Below are 16,757 nucleotides of genomic sequence, written 5' to 3' on the forward strand. Positions count from 1 at the left end.
TTGAATTTTCCATTGAAGATGTCACATTCAGATTAATCATTGAAAAACAACAAAAATAGGCCAGAGGTCAACAGACTGTTGTTTAAAAAAAATGTCCATATCACAGTGAGAATATGGGTTTAAAAGCTGTAAATAAACCTTCTTGTATTTCATTTCTAACTCCTTTTATTATGTGTATTTAAAAATGCTCCAAACTTCACATCAGACTGTCTAAACATAGTCTTCACACTTTGGTAATTATTTGATAACTTTATTAGAACTAACTTGGATTTTTCTTTAGGTACAAGACAAGCTTTTGAGATCACAAAAAGTCCCTTCTGTAGGTCAAATCTATATCCTAAATATATTTGCACTTGAATACAGAAACTGTATTTTGAAATTTAAATAAAACTGAGATTAAAGCTGTGTCTGAAGCATGTAAAAGGTGCACAGAGCAATAGTACTGTTAAAAAATAAAACACTCAAGGCTCATGGAGACATGCAGAAATTTAACCATTTTGAAGAAAAAAATCTTAAAAAAACATAATTAGAAAATGACCTCAACTGTTTTGCTGGTCTTCCTTAAATTTATATAAGCACATCTTTCAACACATATTCTGAGACCTCATATTAAATTACTGAAAAAGTAACTCACAGACAAGAAATACTTTAATTAAATATCGTGTAAAATGAACAGTTTTTTTATACAGTTAAATATCTGAAAAATGTACAGATAAAACAATCTTACTGTAATTTTCTTAACAGTTATTTCTACCATGTAGTGAAGCTTTAAGATTGAAGACAAGGAAGCAATGAGTGCATTGACTAATTAATCTAAAACACAAAACCATACTGCAGTAATGATGAATCTTGCAATTTTTTTCCACATGTACATGACTTCCTTTTGGAACAAGATTCTCAGATATGAGAAAAATCTCTGAGACATTTCCATGTAAATATGATGTATGAAGCTATCACAGAGTAAATGTGTTGCACATTCAGCACGTGTGATACTATTTTTTTTTACTTTTGAGTTAAACAAAATAACTGTTACTAAATGTGCATTTTGCCGGAATGACAATATATGTTCCCCATTGCGACTCAACCTCCAATGCTGCTGCAGTTTGCAAAGCATTTTGCATGCTGCTTTAGCAAATCACACAGTGCTATGCAAAGGCACAAAAATGGTCAAATGATGTCCCTATTTTCTGCCTTTGCAAACAGACTTGGGCACTGTCAGGCATGAAATATTGGGAAAGAAATTTCCACTTCCAGACACTGCAGTACAATACTTCCATTCTGAGGACTTGCCGGGTACAACAGAGTGGAGGCTTGCGGGGGATTGGAGTAAGTGTTTGTACAAAGTTTGTGCTTTTTACACCATAGATCATCCTTGACAGCTGCAGTGATGATTATCAATTGTGGTGTAAACCAATGACAGAGTGGCACCAAAGTTACTGTCAAGAACTCCAATGTTAAGGCATCAGAGAAGTCTTTCTGTATTTAATTGTTATCAATCTTTTAATCAAACATCAGTTTACCAGATGAACTGAAGTTTCCATTTTGACTTTAGGCCTCCAAATTTTTCCAGTAAATACATTTTTACTATGTGGCAAATCCATGGGTGGCAGCTAAAAATGAATATTACATTCTAAATAATTTACAACCACAAATTGGATCATCCTTCTGTGGCTGCTGCACATGCACGTTTTCTACTATTATTCATTACAGCCATGTGGCACAAACAATTTCTTTTGACTATACAACAACAATTTTATTCAAAATTATTTGTTCAGATAACTTAAAAATTATATAAAAATAAACAATGAATTTGATTTTTCTCAAATAAAAAAATGGACGAAAGGTCTGAACAAATCAACAGATTCTGCTAGTAAAAATGAAACATATGGACAAAGCAATCTTATAAAATGAAATAGATGAAGGCAAATGTTCTTGGCTTAATGCTCCTTAGGCATCACAATACCTGGCCGTGACAAACAAATACATACAAGATAAAATAAAATGAAGGAAAGCAATATACAAAATTTCAAAGATAAATACAATATTTATATTGGTATGTTACAAAAAATTGTTCAGTGACTGTGTTTATGTGAAAGAAAGTGTAGCAATGAAGACTAGGACTTATTTTACTCCTTACAGACTTCATAAGGAATAAAACCTCTCTCCTTAATATTAAGTGGATCTGAAAAATTCAAGACAAGTGTATAAATATTTAGCTACAACTTTGGCAAAATCACAAAATTCTACAATATTTTATAACCACATACAAAACACATTAGGGAGAAGGATCTAGAAGTCAAAGGACAACTTTCTGGTACAAGGAACATAGACTTCACAGTAGCCTAAGAATGCAATAGTATACAGTGCTAGCAAAAGTTGAAAAAACATTGCAGATCACACTTGTTTAACAGGAAGCTCTAGCAGTGGAAGTATAGTCTTTACCAACAGACAGTAGCTTTTGTATCTCTGTCAGTGTGCTTGTTGAAGGCAAGAGAAGAATTTTTGCAATATCAAAGTTACAATTTCTAACTACAATAAGTTACAAACTTCAGGATTTTTTTAAGATGAATTTAAGCATGATAAATTTCCCCTAGCCCTCCGTAAGTCCCCATTTCTTAAATCATACATTTCATCTTCTCCTTCCAGTTCAATGGCTTATACCTCCTTGGCCCCTTACTCACCCCCAGAAAAATTATTTCACATTATAGAGATACACAACCATTGTGAATCTAAATATAGTACTGAAAAATGTTCTGCTTGAGGAATATTTCAACCGTGTTTCATGATAATCAAAATGGTGCGTCCACAACGTTTCTCCCAACACATAGCAAGAACTAGACATAGCCAAGACGTCATCTGAAACTTTATACAAAATAGGCATTGCTTTTTTTTTGTTTCTTCAAGATAGAGAAATGTGAAAATATGAGGAAGTTCTGTTAATAAAATGAAATTGTTCATGAAGAATTAGGTTGCTTGCAGATCATTTCCTAATGGTTTGAGTAAATTCAGTAATAATGTATTTTTTTTGTTCTTAACAGTAGAAGGATCTGATGATTTTTTTCAATGTTGCTCATAATTTTCTAACAGCATCTTCTGAAGTAATGAACGTCCCCTGAAGTTCATCCTCAGAATCTTGGTGTTGCTCTAGGTAAACAAATGTGGTCTTACATTGGAGGGACTACGAGCCCAGACATACCTAAAACAGAAGAAAAGGAAATACTATTGGCAACTCGTCTGTGTATAAATGGTATTAGCTCTAAATAGATTTACACTCCAAATGCTAGTTGTAGGAGCAAGTTACTGAATTGAGGACAGAGCTTTGTTGTCTGCAGCTGTTTAGTATGGCTCATGCAGGTCCAGACTAAAAAAACTGAAATGTGCTTTTTAACAAGACAGCCTACAAAGACTTCACTTTTAAAAGAGGAGCATTCTGACATTTTAGGTGAACAGCATACTGCCTACCACATGTGTGATATTTCTCTTAGCGTTTTGTTAATGGCATACAGTGGTCCAGACTCCCTGGAGGTTGCCTCTGCTGACAGGTGAGAAACAACATGGTCAGTTCTGGTAATGTCAGACAGGACCAACTCACTCAGTAGTCAAGGACCAGACACTTCTCAGGTTCCTTAAATTGAAATCTTAGCAACCTTGCCTCTTTTCTCCCAGCACTTTGACTTTAGCTGGGGACCTCAATTTTTGCTTTCTGTTAATTGCATTTTATCATAACAACTGTGGCTCTAAGCCAACGGCTGTTTAAGATCAGAAGTCTCCAGTACCTCAAACTACTATGCACTAAGCACATAGCATTTACATTTCTTATCTTCTGCTGAATTGTTCAATTTCTAACCTTACTCTTGGCCTACAAACAATGCATGTCACAGATGTCCAAGACCATTCATAGAATAAGCATTCACAACATCCCTTGAATATTACATATTTCATATTTAGTTATCATGATGAGGTATAGAAGCCAAAGACACTTCCAGTAAACTAGCCAACAAAGGTTTAAATGGTGTATGGTACTGTTAATATTCATGCATTATTTATCTATTCCATATTTTTCAATACAAGTTGACATTATTTTACTGAAATGTTGAAATAATATTTCTGGGTTACTTTAGAAGTTCACAACAAAGACCATGAGCAAATAATTTCAAAGGAAATTATATTGAATTTGTATGCATTCAGAGTCTGATCTATATATTTGTTCAGTACTTTTTTTACTGAATGACATTTCAGATGGTCAGAAGTGGGTGTTATAATAAGGTTCTGTTCATACTTGATTTAATGACTTAAACATCGAAACTGGACAAACGGTCAGCTCATGAAGGCAAATAGCAGATCCAGAATAATATCAAATTAACCTACAAATATTACTGACACAGAAGTCTTTTTGTCTTCTGGATAACATTTACTGCAGCTTCAAGTCTGCGCAGAACTTTGAGGTCACACCTAATTGCAGTTTGAAGCATTTCTCTTGCCTAATCATGTAAATGCATGAAGCGAAATCAAGCTGCAATGAAATCTGTGAAGTTCTCCAAATTATATTATTTCAAAATCTCTCCTAAAGGGTACAAATATAGTGTCAGGAACACCAAAGCATTTCAATAAAGCTCCATCGCATGCTTAAAGATGAAACAAAGAAAGCTGAAACTTTGACAAGCACTATAGAAGCACACACACTCTGATTACAAAACAAAGTGCATCTGGCCACGGTCCGGCTTCAGCATATTTTGTGCATTACTGGCTTAATTAGATAATTGATTCGCCAGTGCAGACTATACAATTGCAATATTTTGTTTGGCTTTCCTCTGTGGGAAAGATGTTGTGAATTTTAACGTGTATTATTGTATGGGATGAGCATGCCTGAAGGTGGATCAGGAAATGAAGGATACTAGCTCACCTTGAAGTCCATTTCCATTTGCACTGGTGCAAGATGGTGGAGGAGAGGCTTGAGGCCTGACAACAGGAGCAAATGCACTCTTTTGTTTCACTGCAGAGATGACATTGGCAGGTGAGAATGAGAAAATGCCGTGTGTACTGCTACAGTTTGAAGGGAGGGTGACCGAAGAGGCTGCCATGGTAGGGCTTGACGGCACTACTGCAACAAAGCAAAAATAATCAGGCTGAGACTTCGGTTTGCACTGTACACAAGGCGTAGTAGAGAAGGCCTTTAAAACAATTTTAGATATATTACAAAAATTTAGAAATAAAAAAAAGTCCCAGCTAGGCCACTCTCTGGATAATAGGCAAACTCTTCTCTGATGGACTGTTTGTCATATATTTACATAGCAAATGTACTTTCAATCAGTTTTGGCTTGGAACCCAGACACCTAATGCTCAATGAAGTCTGAATTTATTAGTTATTTATGTCCAGCCTCCAGAGTCACCCCTCCTTTTATCCAGCAGCTGACATCTCACAAAAAAAAATAAAAATTTTAATGCAAGCTTTTATTCAATATAAAACTGCACATGGAGCCGCTGCTTATATTGTACCAGTAAAGCAGACACTTACTGCCATAGGGAGAGTTGGCTGATGAACCGTTCAGAAATCCAGGAGAGCCTGGTACCCCCAGGTTGGTCATTGCAGCATTACCATATCCATTCATGCTGTTGCTGACTGTGTTATAATTGGACTGCTGAGGGGTGCTGCTGGGAACGTAGCCACGCGGGGAAACACTACTTGTGTTACGGCTGTACCCTACTGTAAAACAAAAGTTTACATTGCAATATTTGAAAGGCTCCTTTCAGAAACCTTAGCACCGATTTTCAAAATTTTATCATGCTTTGCAAGAAGTTAAAGTAAATCTGTTGAAAGATTACTTTTGTTCTTGAAAGTAATTTACATTAAAGCTACAAGAACTGCTCTGAGTGACTCAATGGTACAATTTACTGCTAAAAATGACTAATGTGCTTTTAGTTTTAAAATCAGATTTTTTTGACCAAAAATATTTAAAACTAGCTGGCTGGAAATTCATCATTCATTGTTCATGCTAGGTTCACTATATGGTAGCATCAATGCATTCCACTCCACTTCTGAAACTCATTCTATTAAAGTCAATAGAAAGAATTCTGGAGGTTGAGTACAACTCACTGACACATCTGCACAGAACGGTCAGCATTAACAACTGGTCGTGAATTTCCAAGCATCTCTTAATGTGATACTTCAACAGTTAGAGTCGAGAATGGGAAATGTTTCTAAACCAGAGATACAAGAGACTGCAGATACTGGAATCTGGAGCAACAATCTGCTGGACGAACTCAATGGGTCATTAAGCATCTGTAGGGGGAAAAGAATTGTCAACATTTTGGGTCAAGGTCCTGCACCAGTCCTGATGCAGGGTCTCAAATCAAAACCTTCCCTCCCTCCCTCCCCACCACCCCCCCCCCCCACCCACCCCCCAGATGCTGCTGCTCAACCCACTGACTCCATCCAGCACATAGACACATCAGTCCAAAATGGATTCCTGGGATAAAGCAGTTGTTTTATTAGGAAGATTAAGCAGATTGGATCTATTGTTTATGGGGTTTAGAAGGAGAGATAATCTAATTGAAACATATAAGGTTCTGAGAGAGCTTGCAGGGTGGATTCTGAGCGAATGCTTACTCTGGTGGGTGAATCCAGAACTAGGAGGCATATCCTCATAACAGGTTTCCCATTTAAGACTGAAATGAGGAAAAAGTTCATCTCTCAGAGAGATGTGAATCTTTGAAATATTATACTCTAGACAGCAGTAAATCCTGAATTATTGTGCATATTCAAGACTGGAATGGGGAATCAAGGGTTATGGAGGTCAAGCAGGATAGTGGTGTCAAGGCCATTGATCAGATCAGTCACAATCTTGTTGAATGGCCGAGCAAGTTTTAGTGGCCATACAACAACTTCTCTTCCTATGTATTATGCAATACTGAGAGAAAGCTTACTATAAGTGGTCCCTACTTTCATATGAAACATTAATCCAAGGCCTAGCAGGTTCTCTCTGGTGGATGTAAAAAATCCAATGGCTTTATATTAATTGTATATCCAATGTATTTTATATGTACAATGTATATCCAATTTATATTCATTGTATATCCATTATCAATTCAATGACAAGCTACTCTGGTCTGTTGGGCAAAACTTATCTTTCAAATCAACATCACTAAAGCAGACCACCAGGTCATTACCACTTTGTTTTTTTTGTGGAAGCTTGCTGTGTTTAAATTAGCTGCTGAGTTTTCTACATTAGAACAGTGGCCGTACTTCAAATTGCTTCATTGCTGTAAAGTATATTGGGACATCCCAAGGCTATGAAAGGCTCCGTTTAAATGCAAGTCACTTTTTTCTTTTGAGGAGTTAATAAATGTTATATTAAAATATCAAGTTGATTGGCTGCTGCATTCTGTTGTGCCATGACTATCTGATAAGTAGCACAGTTCCTTTTCCTTCAATGATACAGCATACAAAAGAATTTTTCAATCATATGCTGTCAGCTGCTCTCACATTCAGTTGCACCAGTAATTATCAACACTCCTGATTCACCATCTGAAGCAGGAGGAAGAATGAACTTTTAGCATTTGAAGTATCTCAAAATGGCACATCCACCAAGAAGGAGCATGTTTATTACATTCACATAACCTTTAAAATTTCCACCTCAGGCATATCTCACTAAAGAGCATTATTTTGCAACCCTTGTTTCAATAGCTATATGTAAGTTGGTTATGAAACATAATCATTACTTTTAATTAACATCATATATATTGATTGCTATTTTCTGATCATCATCGTGGATTATTAGCAGGTAAACTTGCTATGATTAACTGTTTATTCTTCATGACATCCTATATCAGAAGTATGAAACATCCTTCTTGTTGATGTCCACCACAAAAAGTAAAAGGGTGAGAATGAAAAACTGTAAAACTATACCATTAATGTTCTAACATAACTAAAATACTTGAACAATTTCTAACTCAAACTTCAGGTGATAATTATTAACCAGAGCAAGTGAAATTATATCAGCTCAGCTGATTAACAATATTATTGCTGGATGATCCCTTTCATGAATGAGCTATTCTCAATTTGCAGTAGTAATTCTGGAAATGGTATTACTTGTATACTTTGTTTTGATTGGCTTGAATTCACGATAACTTGCATTTCCTCCTCAATTTGTGGGTTTTGTATGGCAAAATAAATCAGATTATTACTGCTGGCCAAGATAATCATTGTAGAATAGTAAAATATTATCACACATTTATTAATTAAGTTCCATTAAACATCTTGATCACCAGTCAGCTAAAATGAATGGACTCATTTTCCTATGTCAGGACAAATCTCCAAGATAGATTTTTCAGTTCTATTGGGATCATGACAACTGTGCTGGCCTCTATAAGAGGTAAAATAATATTGCACTGTGGAGGAATTGATGTAAAGAGCATCACCAATTTATTAAATAGCTACCAAGGCTGGGATTACTATATTGGAAGAAAACTCCCAGCCATTCTTTAAAGAACTGCTGAAATTTCCCAACAAATTCCAGCTCACTGTGTTCATATGAATGCATAAATATTTAGTGCAATGGAGATGACAATTACACACTCCACAGGAGGGATAAAAATGAGCTTACATTTCATGTGGAACATTAAGGTATCCCACACATGTGTGTTTAATTTGTCACTAAAGGTCATTTGTAAACAACTTAACCATTCAAAAGGAACTATATATAAAGTATTAAGTTTAAGTTTATTGAGAAATTAGAGAATAGAGAATACAATGAGGAAGCATTGATAACCCATGCAAGATATTATGATTTGTGAACTAGCGGGGGGTTTTGAGTCTGCAGAATAAATTCTTTATTTTAGTTTGCTACTCTTTACCTTTCAGTTCTTTCACAGATTTGGACTGTCAAACAATTTCAAGTTTATGCATAATGACTGAACGTTTCTCATTTTCCAACACAACAGATGTATAACTATTTGAAGCAACAGCATGGTACCTTATGTAGGCACTTTATGCTGGTAGTGTAATTCACTACCATGCCAAGTAAACAGGGGGTGGGGGTGTTTTACAGTGGGATTGTCAAACAACAGCCAAATAGATCAATTAGGTAAAGGGACTGTGAAATATTACCAAGGTGTCTAAAGTCAATGTAAGTCAGGACTTGTTGACACTGTGGTGAAAAAGGCTGTTGTATCTCTGGAACACTAACATACCTTGGTCATTACCCTGTGATGACTCTGACACATTGACTGCTAGTTGGCTGCTGAAAGAATTCACTCCCATCATACCACTGTGAGCTGGGGTGTTGCCGAGGGTAGGAAGCTGGTTGTGGTTACGTGGAACGCTGTACAGAGCTTCAGCAATATCAGCTGCGCGTTTCAGAATTATCTCCTGGAAATTAGATAGAATATTACACATACACGTAAAAGTGACTTACACCAAATATAAAAGGAAACATTATGCAACTTAGATTTCAGAGATAAAGACACCGTATATTTATGGCTCTTCTCGTGGCATCTTTCTGAAGGATTATTCTGAATGTATTTCACTGCTGCCGTAAAGATTTTCTTTTAGAATGGACTCACAACTAATCTCTAAATGTGAGTCATCTTGACAAAAGGAACTTGCCGTGAGAAACAAATGAATGGTTTAGCTTTGCCCTGAAAGCAAGGTATTACATCAAGTTGCCCAGCAGCTGATGTTCAAAATATAAAACAAAAGAAATTACAGTAAAATCTTCTTATATGCCAATACTCGGAACCTGAAGAATTTATATTTTCAAAATCTCACATAGTCAATAAAATGCAATTTAAAAAGTACAACTGCACACTCAAACTTTATTGTGAAAAGATCTCAAAATATTAACTCATAGCTTGACTCCTGTAACAATTTAATTATCCCAGATTATTTGATAACATATCTACATTTCTTTGTATGTAATATCACGTGTCAAATCAGGATCATTACAGTTTCATCTAATATAAAGCTATATTCTTGATTTGAATTCTTCATTAAATAAATTTACTTCCATATTGTGAGATATTACCTATTAAATACAAATAAAAATGATATCTCTTGCTTGAACAGTAAATTTACATCAATGCATTCACAATGCAAAAAACTTGAATAAAGTGAAATGGGTAGGAGGATTTCCATCTGTTTAAGTAATGTGGATAAGTAGAACTTTTACTTACAGATAAATGATTAATACTTGTTATTTGGTTAATCTATAAAATAACTTGATAAAAATCCCTCAAAGAACCTCTAGTGTGGAAGTTTGCTCTTTAACCTATTCGAACAATTCATATCAAAAGGCCAAATCCTTAATTTCACTTAATAATAAGTGGTAAAAGGAACTTGCATAAGGTGTTGGATGTAGTTCAGTTGAAAGCACTCTTGCTTCTGAGTCTGAGTTTCAAAGTTCATTCCAGTAACCTGAACATAATGCAGTACTGAGGGTGTACTGCACTGTTGGAGATATCAGCATTCAAATGACCTGCTGTCAGGTGGACATAAAACCTTCTATAATATTATTTGAAAAAAGTAGAGAGTCATATTTGATTTTCTAGTCCACACATACCTCAGTCAGCATTTATTGAAAAAGAGATAATCTGCTGATCATAACATTGCTATTTGTCGGAATCTGGCTATTGGATTTTTTTTACATTATAATAGCAACTTCACTTCAGAAGTACTGTACAGTGCTTTGGAATGTCCTGAAAGGGACATAAAGAATGTTATGTGAAAGCAAGACTTTCTTTCAATAAGGCAATTAGACAAGCAAACTGCCTGATTTGAATATATGATGTATAACATGCATGTTGATATTTCCTTGAGCTAGATTTTGCTGGTAAACTAAATCAAGTCTAGGAATTCCACACATGTAGGGGAGGCTTACTGACAGATTCAAAATGCCAAAACTGACAGTTTGCTCTCCATGGAGTCAAGCAATTGTGTTCAATTTACACTGGGGTATCAGCCCTTGGATCCCTGCACTAGGTTAGACCTGATTCAATGGGTTTCTTAGGGACTGCAGCAAATGAAAGGAAGATTTTTTTAATCATTTTGGGGTTTAGTTTAATGTACTTTGAATGTTTTTGGATAGGATTTATTATTTATTACTAATTTCAAAAATGTTTAATTTCTTTCAGCTATCCCTTTCATCTTTAATAGTATTTGAATGTCTTGGAATGTCAATAGCATTGAGACATTTAAAAATCCTGTTTGTGTTTGGAGTTGGAGGGGGTGTAGTGCAGGAGATTGCGTGGTAGAGCTTTGCCAATTTTCAGGGAGTATTTCAGGAGCAGCAGTGGAGGCCTTTCCAGATGCTCAGGACTTGCTGCTGGAGTCCTGGACTTTGTAGGCTCGTAAGATAGGCCAATCTTAGTAACCTTGTTAATATGTAAAGGCAAGACGAGAGTAAGGGCACCATCTCCAGGCAGAGGGCCTGGACCATTAGTGCTTGACCTTCATATCACCCAGCTGTTAAGAGAGTAATTGTAGCACTTGCATGCTGCAATATCCCTTCAGCCTGCACTGAATAGTAAACTGTGGGTTCGATTCATTTTCCAGGAGCTAAATGGTTCTGCTTTTTGTGTAATCAATCCCATATGCATCTATAAAAACTAGATCAGACTACTACATAGTTATTATGGTACATTTTTCAGAAGTATCATATCAACATATCAGATAATGTTAATAAACTACTAAAGCTTTACTTTGATGTCATATAATGTGATCTCAATCTCTTGATGTTTCATAATAAATGTTTAATTATATTATTTAATATAACATGCTGAATTATTTATTTATTTGCTACATGTTAGTTATTCTTAACATACCTGGTTGTTGTGTGGCATTCCATATAGGGCCTCTACTAAATCAGCTGCTCTCTTCAGTAATACTTCCTGCAGAGAGTTAAATGTTGAATAAAATTAGTCAGCGAATGCATAATACATCAACAGTTTGAATTTGTCCCTGCAAGCCCAATGGAAAGATACACAGGCACCCACTTACAATCAGGAAAATGTCTTCAAATCAAGAACTGTAAATAAGGCTGTTCAAATTCATTAATGTAGCTATTTTGTGAACACAGATCTCAATAAGACTACCTCTTATTACATGCTTTAGTCTCTAGCTAAAATGCTGAATTAAAGAAAGGTAAGCCTAAGTTTTAATGATGTAGCCTTGTGGGTATTTAACAAACAAACACATAGTAGATATGAAAGGTACAGGCACCACTTCTGGCTGCTAATTCCTCGGACTTTAGTAGTGAAGAACAATGAGCAATTTTCCATATCTTAATTAAACTGGCTGAGTCTTCAAAGACACCATCTCACCCCTAATTCATGCCCCAAATTTGCAAGAGGGTTCAATGCTTATTCCTCTTTATTCTGAACAATGAAGTGAATTAACTTAGGTTAATCTAGTTCTTTCATAATGACATTAAGAAATTTTTCAATTAACCTCTTTGACTGCATGTTGTAAAGGACTTCATAAATGACTTCACATCCAGAGATTGTAGAGTACTTATGCCTGAGGGTACGGATGAACTGAATTTTGTCTTATCCCTGTCTGAATTCCTCTTTTTAGTTTTACAGTTGCATGGACTAATTCACAATTTAACTCTATTAATGAAGAAAACATGCCATGTACAATTTTACAAATTTGCTGTTCTTTGAAAAACAAACTCCCATGACCAAATGATGGGTTTTCTAATTAAAGGCTCATATCAGTAGAAAAAAGACAAAAATTGACCTCCTGCGAAGTAGCGCAAGAGCTGTCTCTGGTGCTGATACTTTGCAATAGTTTGCAAAAGGTTAAAATGAATTCATTCTTTTAACCTTTTCATGTAAATAGACTTCAGCTGTTTGCAGCCAAAAATAATACAGTGAGTGCCTTCTACCGTCAAATTTATACTAGCATTTCAAAGGAAAATGTGTGTGTTTGTAGCACTAACCATGGCTCAAAGTGTCTTTCATCTCAAAGAACGGACCCATCCTTTATTTATCAAGATTAATCACTGTAGGCATCACTTCTTGTGCATGCCATACGTTTATAGGAACAGCATTTAATATAGAAAGTTACCGGTTGGATGGCTCGTACAATGGGCATTTACCTCTGAAATTGGTGTCTATGCTTGATGTTGCATGCATCTAGTTTGCATACAAATAAAGAATTATACTTGTCATGAAGCAGGTACAATCAATGAAAGGCACAGCTGTCTTAATCAGGTTTCATCAGCAAGAGCAGCTCTCTCTGAGCAAGATAAAGTGTTTTTCAGAGGTGTTAATAATTACTCATAATCTCTCCTATCATATTGCAAGATTTTTACATGCTTTTCAATTTTAAGCAACGATTAAAGCAATTAAGATGGGTACATTTACCAGCTATTTTTCATTCCTGGAAAATATCCTACACCTACTTGTCCATATGCTACTTTGCAACTGGAACATAAGGATAGTTTAGGAAATGATGTGCGCTCTCATCACTAATCTGCCTATTACTGGATAGTATCTTAACTAATGAACTCTACTTCCAGCACTGCTCTTGAGAGGTGGTCTAGTAATATTACAGACAGACAAAAAGTGGAACCCAATCAGTCAAGGATATTCTGAACAAGTTTGTTTTGCAACAATATGCCTAGCTGATGTACACAGCCTCATGCTGTGAATACGATTAGTGGGGAATGGTGGCTGAAAAGCATTTCAATGGAAATTTCTAAACCTTAGCCATAAGTGTAATTGGCTGCTTTTCAATAGGACATAACAGACTTCAAGTTAAATGGAAACTATTAAACCTCGGATGATTTCAGCAGTTGTTTCACAATGAGTGTACGATTTTATTATTGCAAGTATTCATACTTGTACTGTGGTCTGAAACAGTTCGAATATACATGATTATTCACATGCCCGATCACCTAGAATAGCATATATCATCACAGTTAGAAAAGGTAACCAAGGTGATGTTGCTGCAGGTGCTAATGTCATTATAAAACTGTAAAGCAATTATTCTGTTAGTTCTTGCCTCAGGTTATGAATACAATGAAGAGTGTAGAACCATTAGATGTAGCTACTTCAAAAACGCAAGGAACGAAGATGAATTTTAATGCTTGGGTAATTGCTCAACATGGATGCATTCCAAATAAATTTTTGTATATTAGACAAAGGAAAACATAATAGACTTGTGTTTGCCGCTAGAAATAGGGGGGAAAGATGAAATGCGTGCAATTAATTATGCTGGAAAAATCATCCTTTGCTTACTCACTTTAGATTAAATATAATTTGTCAAGGCAGACCAGAATACATAATTTATTTTTCTATCTTCTGCTTGTTAAAATATTATATATTGTAGACCTAAATTATGCAATCTTAAAACAAGCCTTAAGAAGAATGAGAATTCTTCTGGCTCTGTTCACTTAAAAGCTTTACCTTTCAATCTTTGTTTTTAGCACTTGAATGCCTTTTCTTATTGCTTTGTTTTCATTGGATTTGTGTATAACATTTGCCTATTTGTGCCACTCCCACAGGGTCAGTCAGCTCATTTTTGATGTTGTCTAAAATTAGGAGGTAAACTTCAATTCAGCCCAACTTCTTGTCACTATAGCAACATTATTAGTGTATGTCCAAAGCAATACATGCAGAAAGTATTGGCTTTCTGTCGCAGTACAATTATCCGTCAGACCACGTGCATTACGGATCTTCAAAAAAATTGCTGAAAAAAAATCAATATTGTGGTAATATTATCAACTCCAGGGTGAAGTCATGGTGGAAGGAGCCCTCTCCACTGCTCAGTTTTAGTGAGATGCACATTTCACATTCTTAGAACTATATCTTTTATTTCTGTTATTTTACACTATTTGTAATGCTCCATGGCGATTTTTTTTTATCGCAGTTCTTGTTTCATTTAAAATATACGTTGGGGCCAATTGCTATTTTACTTGGAAGCTGCTATGACCCTTGCAAACCAACCTCAGACGGCTGGCTTAACAATGATGAATCGCTTGGCAGTTTAATTTACATGCCGCTGAACTCCACATTTGGGTCCATTAGAACAAAATCAAATATTTATGTTGTTTATTGAAACTGCTAGATTTCATCTTATCCAGTGATCGTTTTGTGTGAAGCCTGAACAATACTGCTTCACCTGAATTAAAAGAGCTAAGTAATGCAGCACTTGTGGGTGTACGCTAACTGGCCTGTCATGTTCTAAGCCTGTAAAAAATGCACATGCTAAATCTTGCATCATGCTTTATTCTGCTAAGAAGAATACTTTATCCCTTTGTCTTTTATCAGCGACACAGCAGTTTGTAAAATCCCAAAACAGTAAGTGTGATGCAAGAATGCCAATGCTCAAAACATTCAAATTATCTTCAATTAACAAATGCAGGTAAAGTTAGCAAGGATGAAATTCTAACTTTTTTCCCTAACGTTACCATTGCAAAATTTTAGGGTAGAAGACAAATTACTTGAATTTAAAGAGCAATGATGGATATTACAAACTGCTGCTGTGAGCCTCATATTGAACTGCAATTGCTGGAAAGTCAAAGCACTTTTTTCAGAAAAAGGTCTTGCCATTTCTATTAAACTTCAGAAGTGCCCTTGGTGTTTACTAGTAACAATTCACAATAAACTGATTAGTCATAACCATGCTCAGGGATTTTATGTTTGATAAACAGGCATTAAATGCCTTTTTATTAACTCTGAGTGTTCAAAAATTGCATCAAAAAATGAAAATTGTAAATTCTGCTTATCTTTCATGCTTTACATGAAAATGAAAATACTTTGATCTGAGTTCATTGCATGTGTAGACACTAAGATTTCTCCATTTGAAATTAAATGAGAATGCTTTCAATATTAACGTGTGGCCTTCATTTGTTAGCCTGCTAAGACATGGACTTATGACAAAAGCTTTGTCAACAAAAGATTAAACCAAATCAAGTTTCAGAAAATGAAAAGAAAACAAGAGTCAAATAATCATAGATCAGAATGGAGTAGCTTAGATAACATCACTATAGCTTACTGGAGTGGAAAATGTTTAATTGAACTATTTCACAATGCATAAAGTTCACATTCTTGCTGCTGAAATGAAAAACATATCCAATTCATTCGTTCTTTGTCCTGGATGGGGTTATCCTCATTAATTTAGTTCTTTTACCCCCTCTGACCACCCCCTCACACTCACCTCATTCCCCCTACCGCCATCTACTACCCAAAAACTTGTTACAGATTGATTTTATACACGTTGAGACTGCAAATATGAGTTCACTAAAAAAAAATCACCAATCAAATAAATAATTGCAAGTTTCCTTTTCTGAAGGCAGGGTACTGACCTTTGGTAACCTTTCAGGATCACCTGGATGTCTGGGAATGACTTTCTGCAACCGTTGGAATCCATAATCTATGGTTGGTTCATTTAAAGCTGCAAATATTCAGAAGAGTTCATTTAATTTGAAAGATATCCAGAGCTAAGACACTTCTTACAACTCCTTGTTATCAGCAATCACAGTAGTCCTTGCTTTTAACAAGCCAAAAAAAATATGGAATATATCCTTAAAGGAACACAATATTTTACATCACTATAGTTGTTGAAAATACGTTTCATATTATTTCAAGAGTAAGGTTAAGGCAGCAGCTTTTATACTGTTTTAAGTCCTAGTTAACTTTATAACAACAATCCAAATGATTTTCCCAAATAACCAGTTTCTCTTTTAACCCCGTGTATTTCTAACTCAATTCAGAACATATTTCCTTCTGTTAAATAGTGTGATAAATCCTTTCAG

The 16,757-nt window shown here is 35.4% G+C and overlaps 1 protein-coding gene across 3 annotated transcripts in view; it reads right to left on the minus strand.

Annotated features, from left to right (window-relative positions):
* Nucleotides 1-276: 276 nt before the first annotated feature.
* ebf3a (EBF transcription factor 3a) overlaps nucleotides 277-16,757 on the minus strand; it is a 114,262-nt gene continuing 97,781 nt past the window's right edge. For 2 of the 3 annotated variants that reach the window (XM_052027196.1, XM_052027195.1), the window contains exons 11-16: nucleotides 16,308-16,396; nucleotides 11,818-11,883; nucleotides 9,190-9,367; nucleotides 5,516-5,704; nucleotides 4,904-5,101; nucleotides 277-3,196 (exon numbers count right to left, since the gene is read on the minus strand). In XM_052027196.1, coding sequence (XP_051883156.1) covers nucleotides 3,165-3,196; nucleotides 4,904-5,101; nucleotides 5,516-5,704; nucleotides 9,190-9,367; nucleotides 11,818-11,883; nucleotides 16,308-16,396 — 752 coding nt within the window. In that variant the 3' untranslated portion in view covers nucleotides 277-3,164. The remainder of the gene's footprint in view (nucleotides 3,197-4,903; nucleotides 5,102-5,515; nucleotides 5,705-9,189; nucleotides 9,368-11,817; nucleotides 11,884-16,307; nucleotides 16,397-16,757) is intronic. The other variant, XM_052027197.1, reaches the window with a different exon arrangement.

This window comes from Pristis pectinata, chromosome 12 (genome assembly GCF_009764475.1).
Source record: "Pristis pectinata isolate sPriPec2 chromosome 12, sPriPec2.1.pri, whole genome shotgun sequence".
NCBI classification, from domain to species: domain Eukaryota; kingdom Metazoa; phylum Chordata; class Chondrichthyes; order Rhinopristiformes; family Pristidae; genus Pristis; species Pristis pectinata.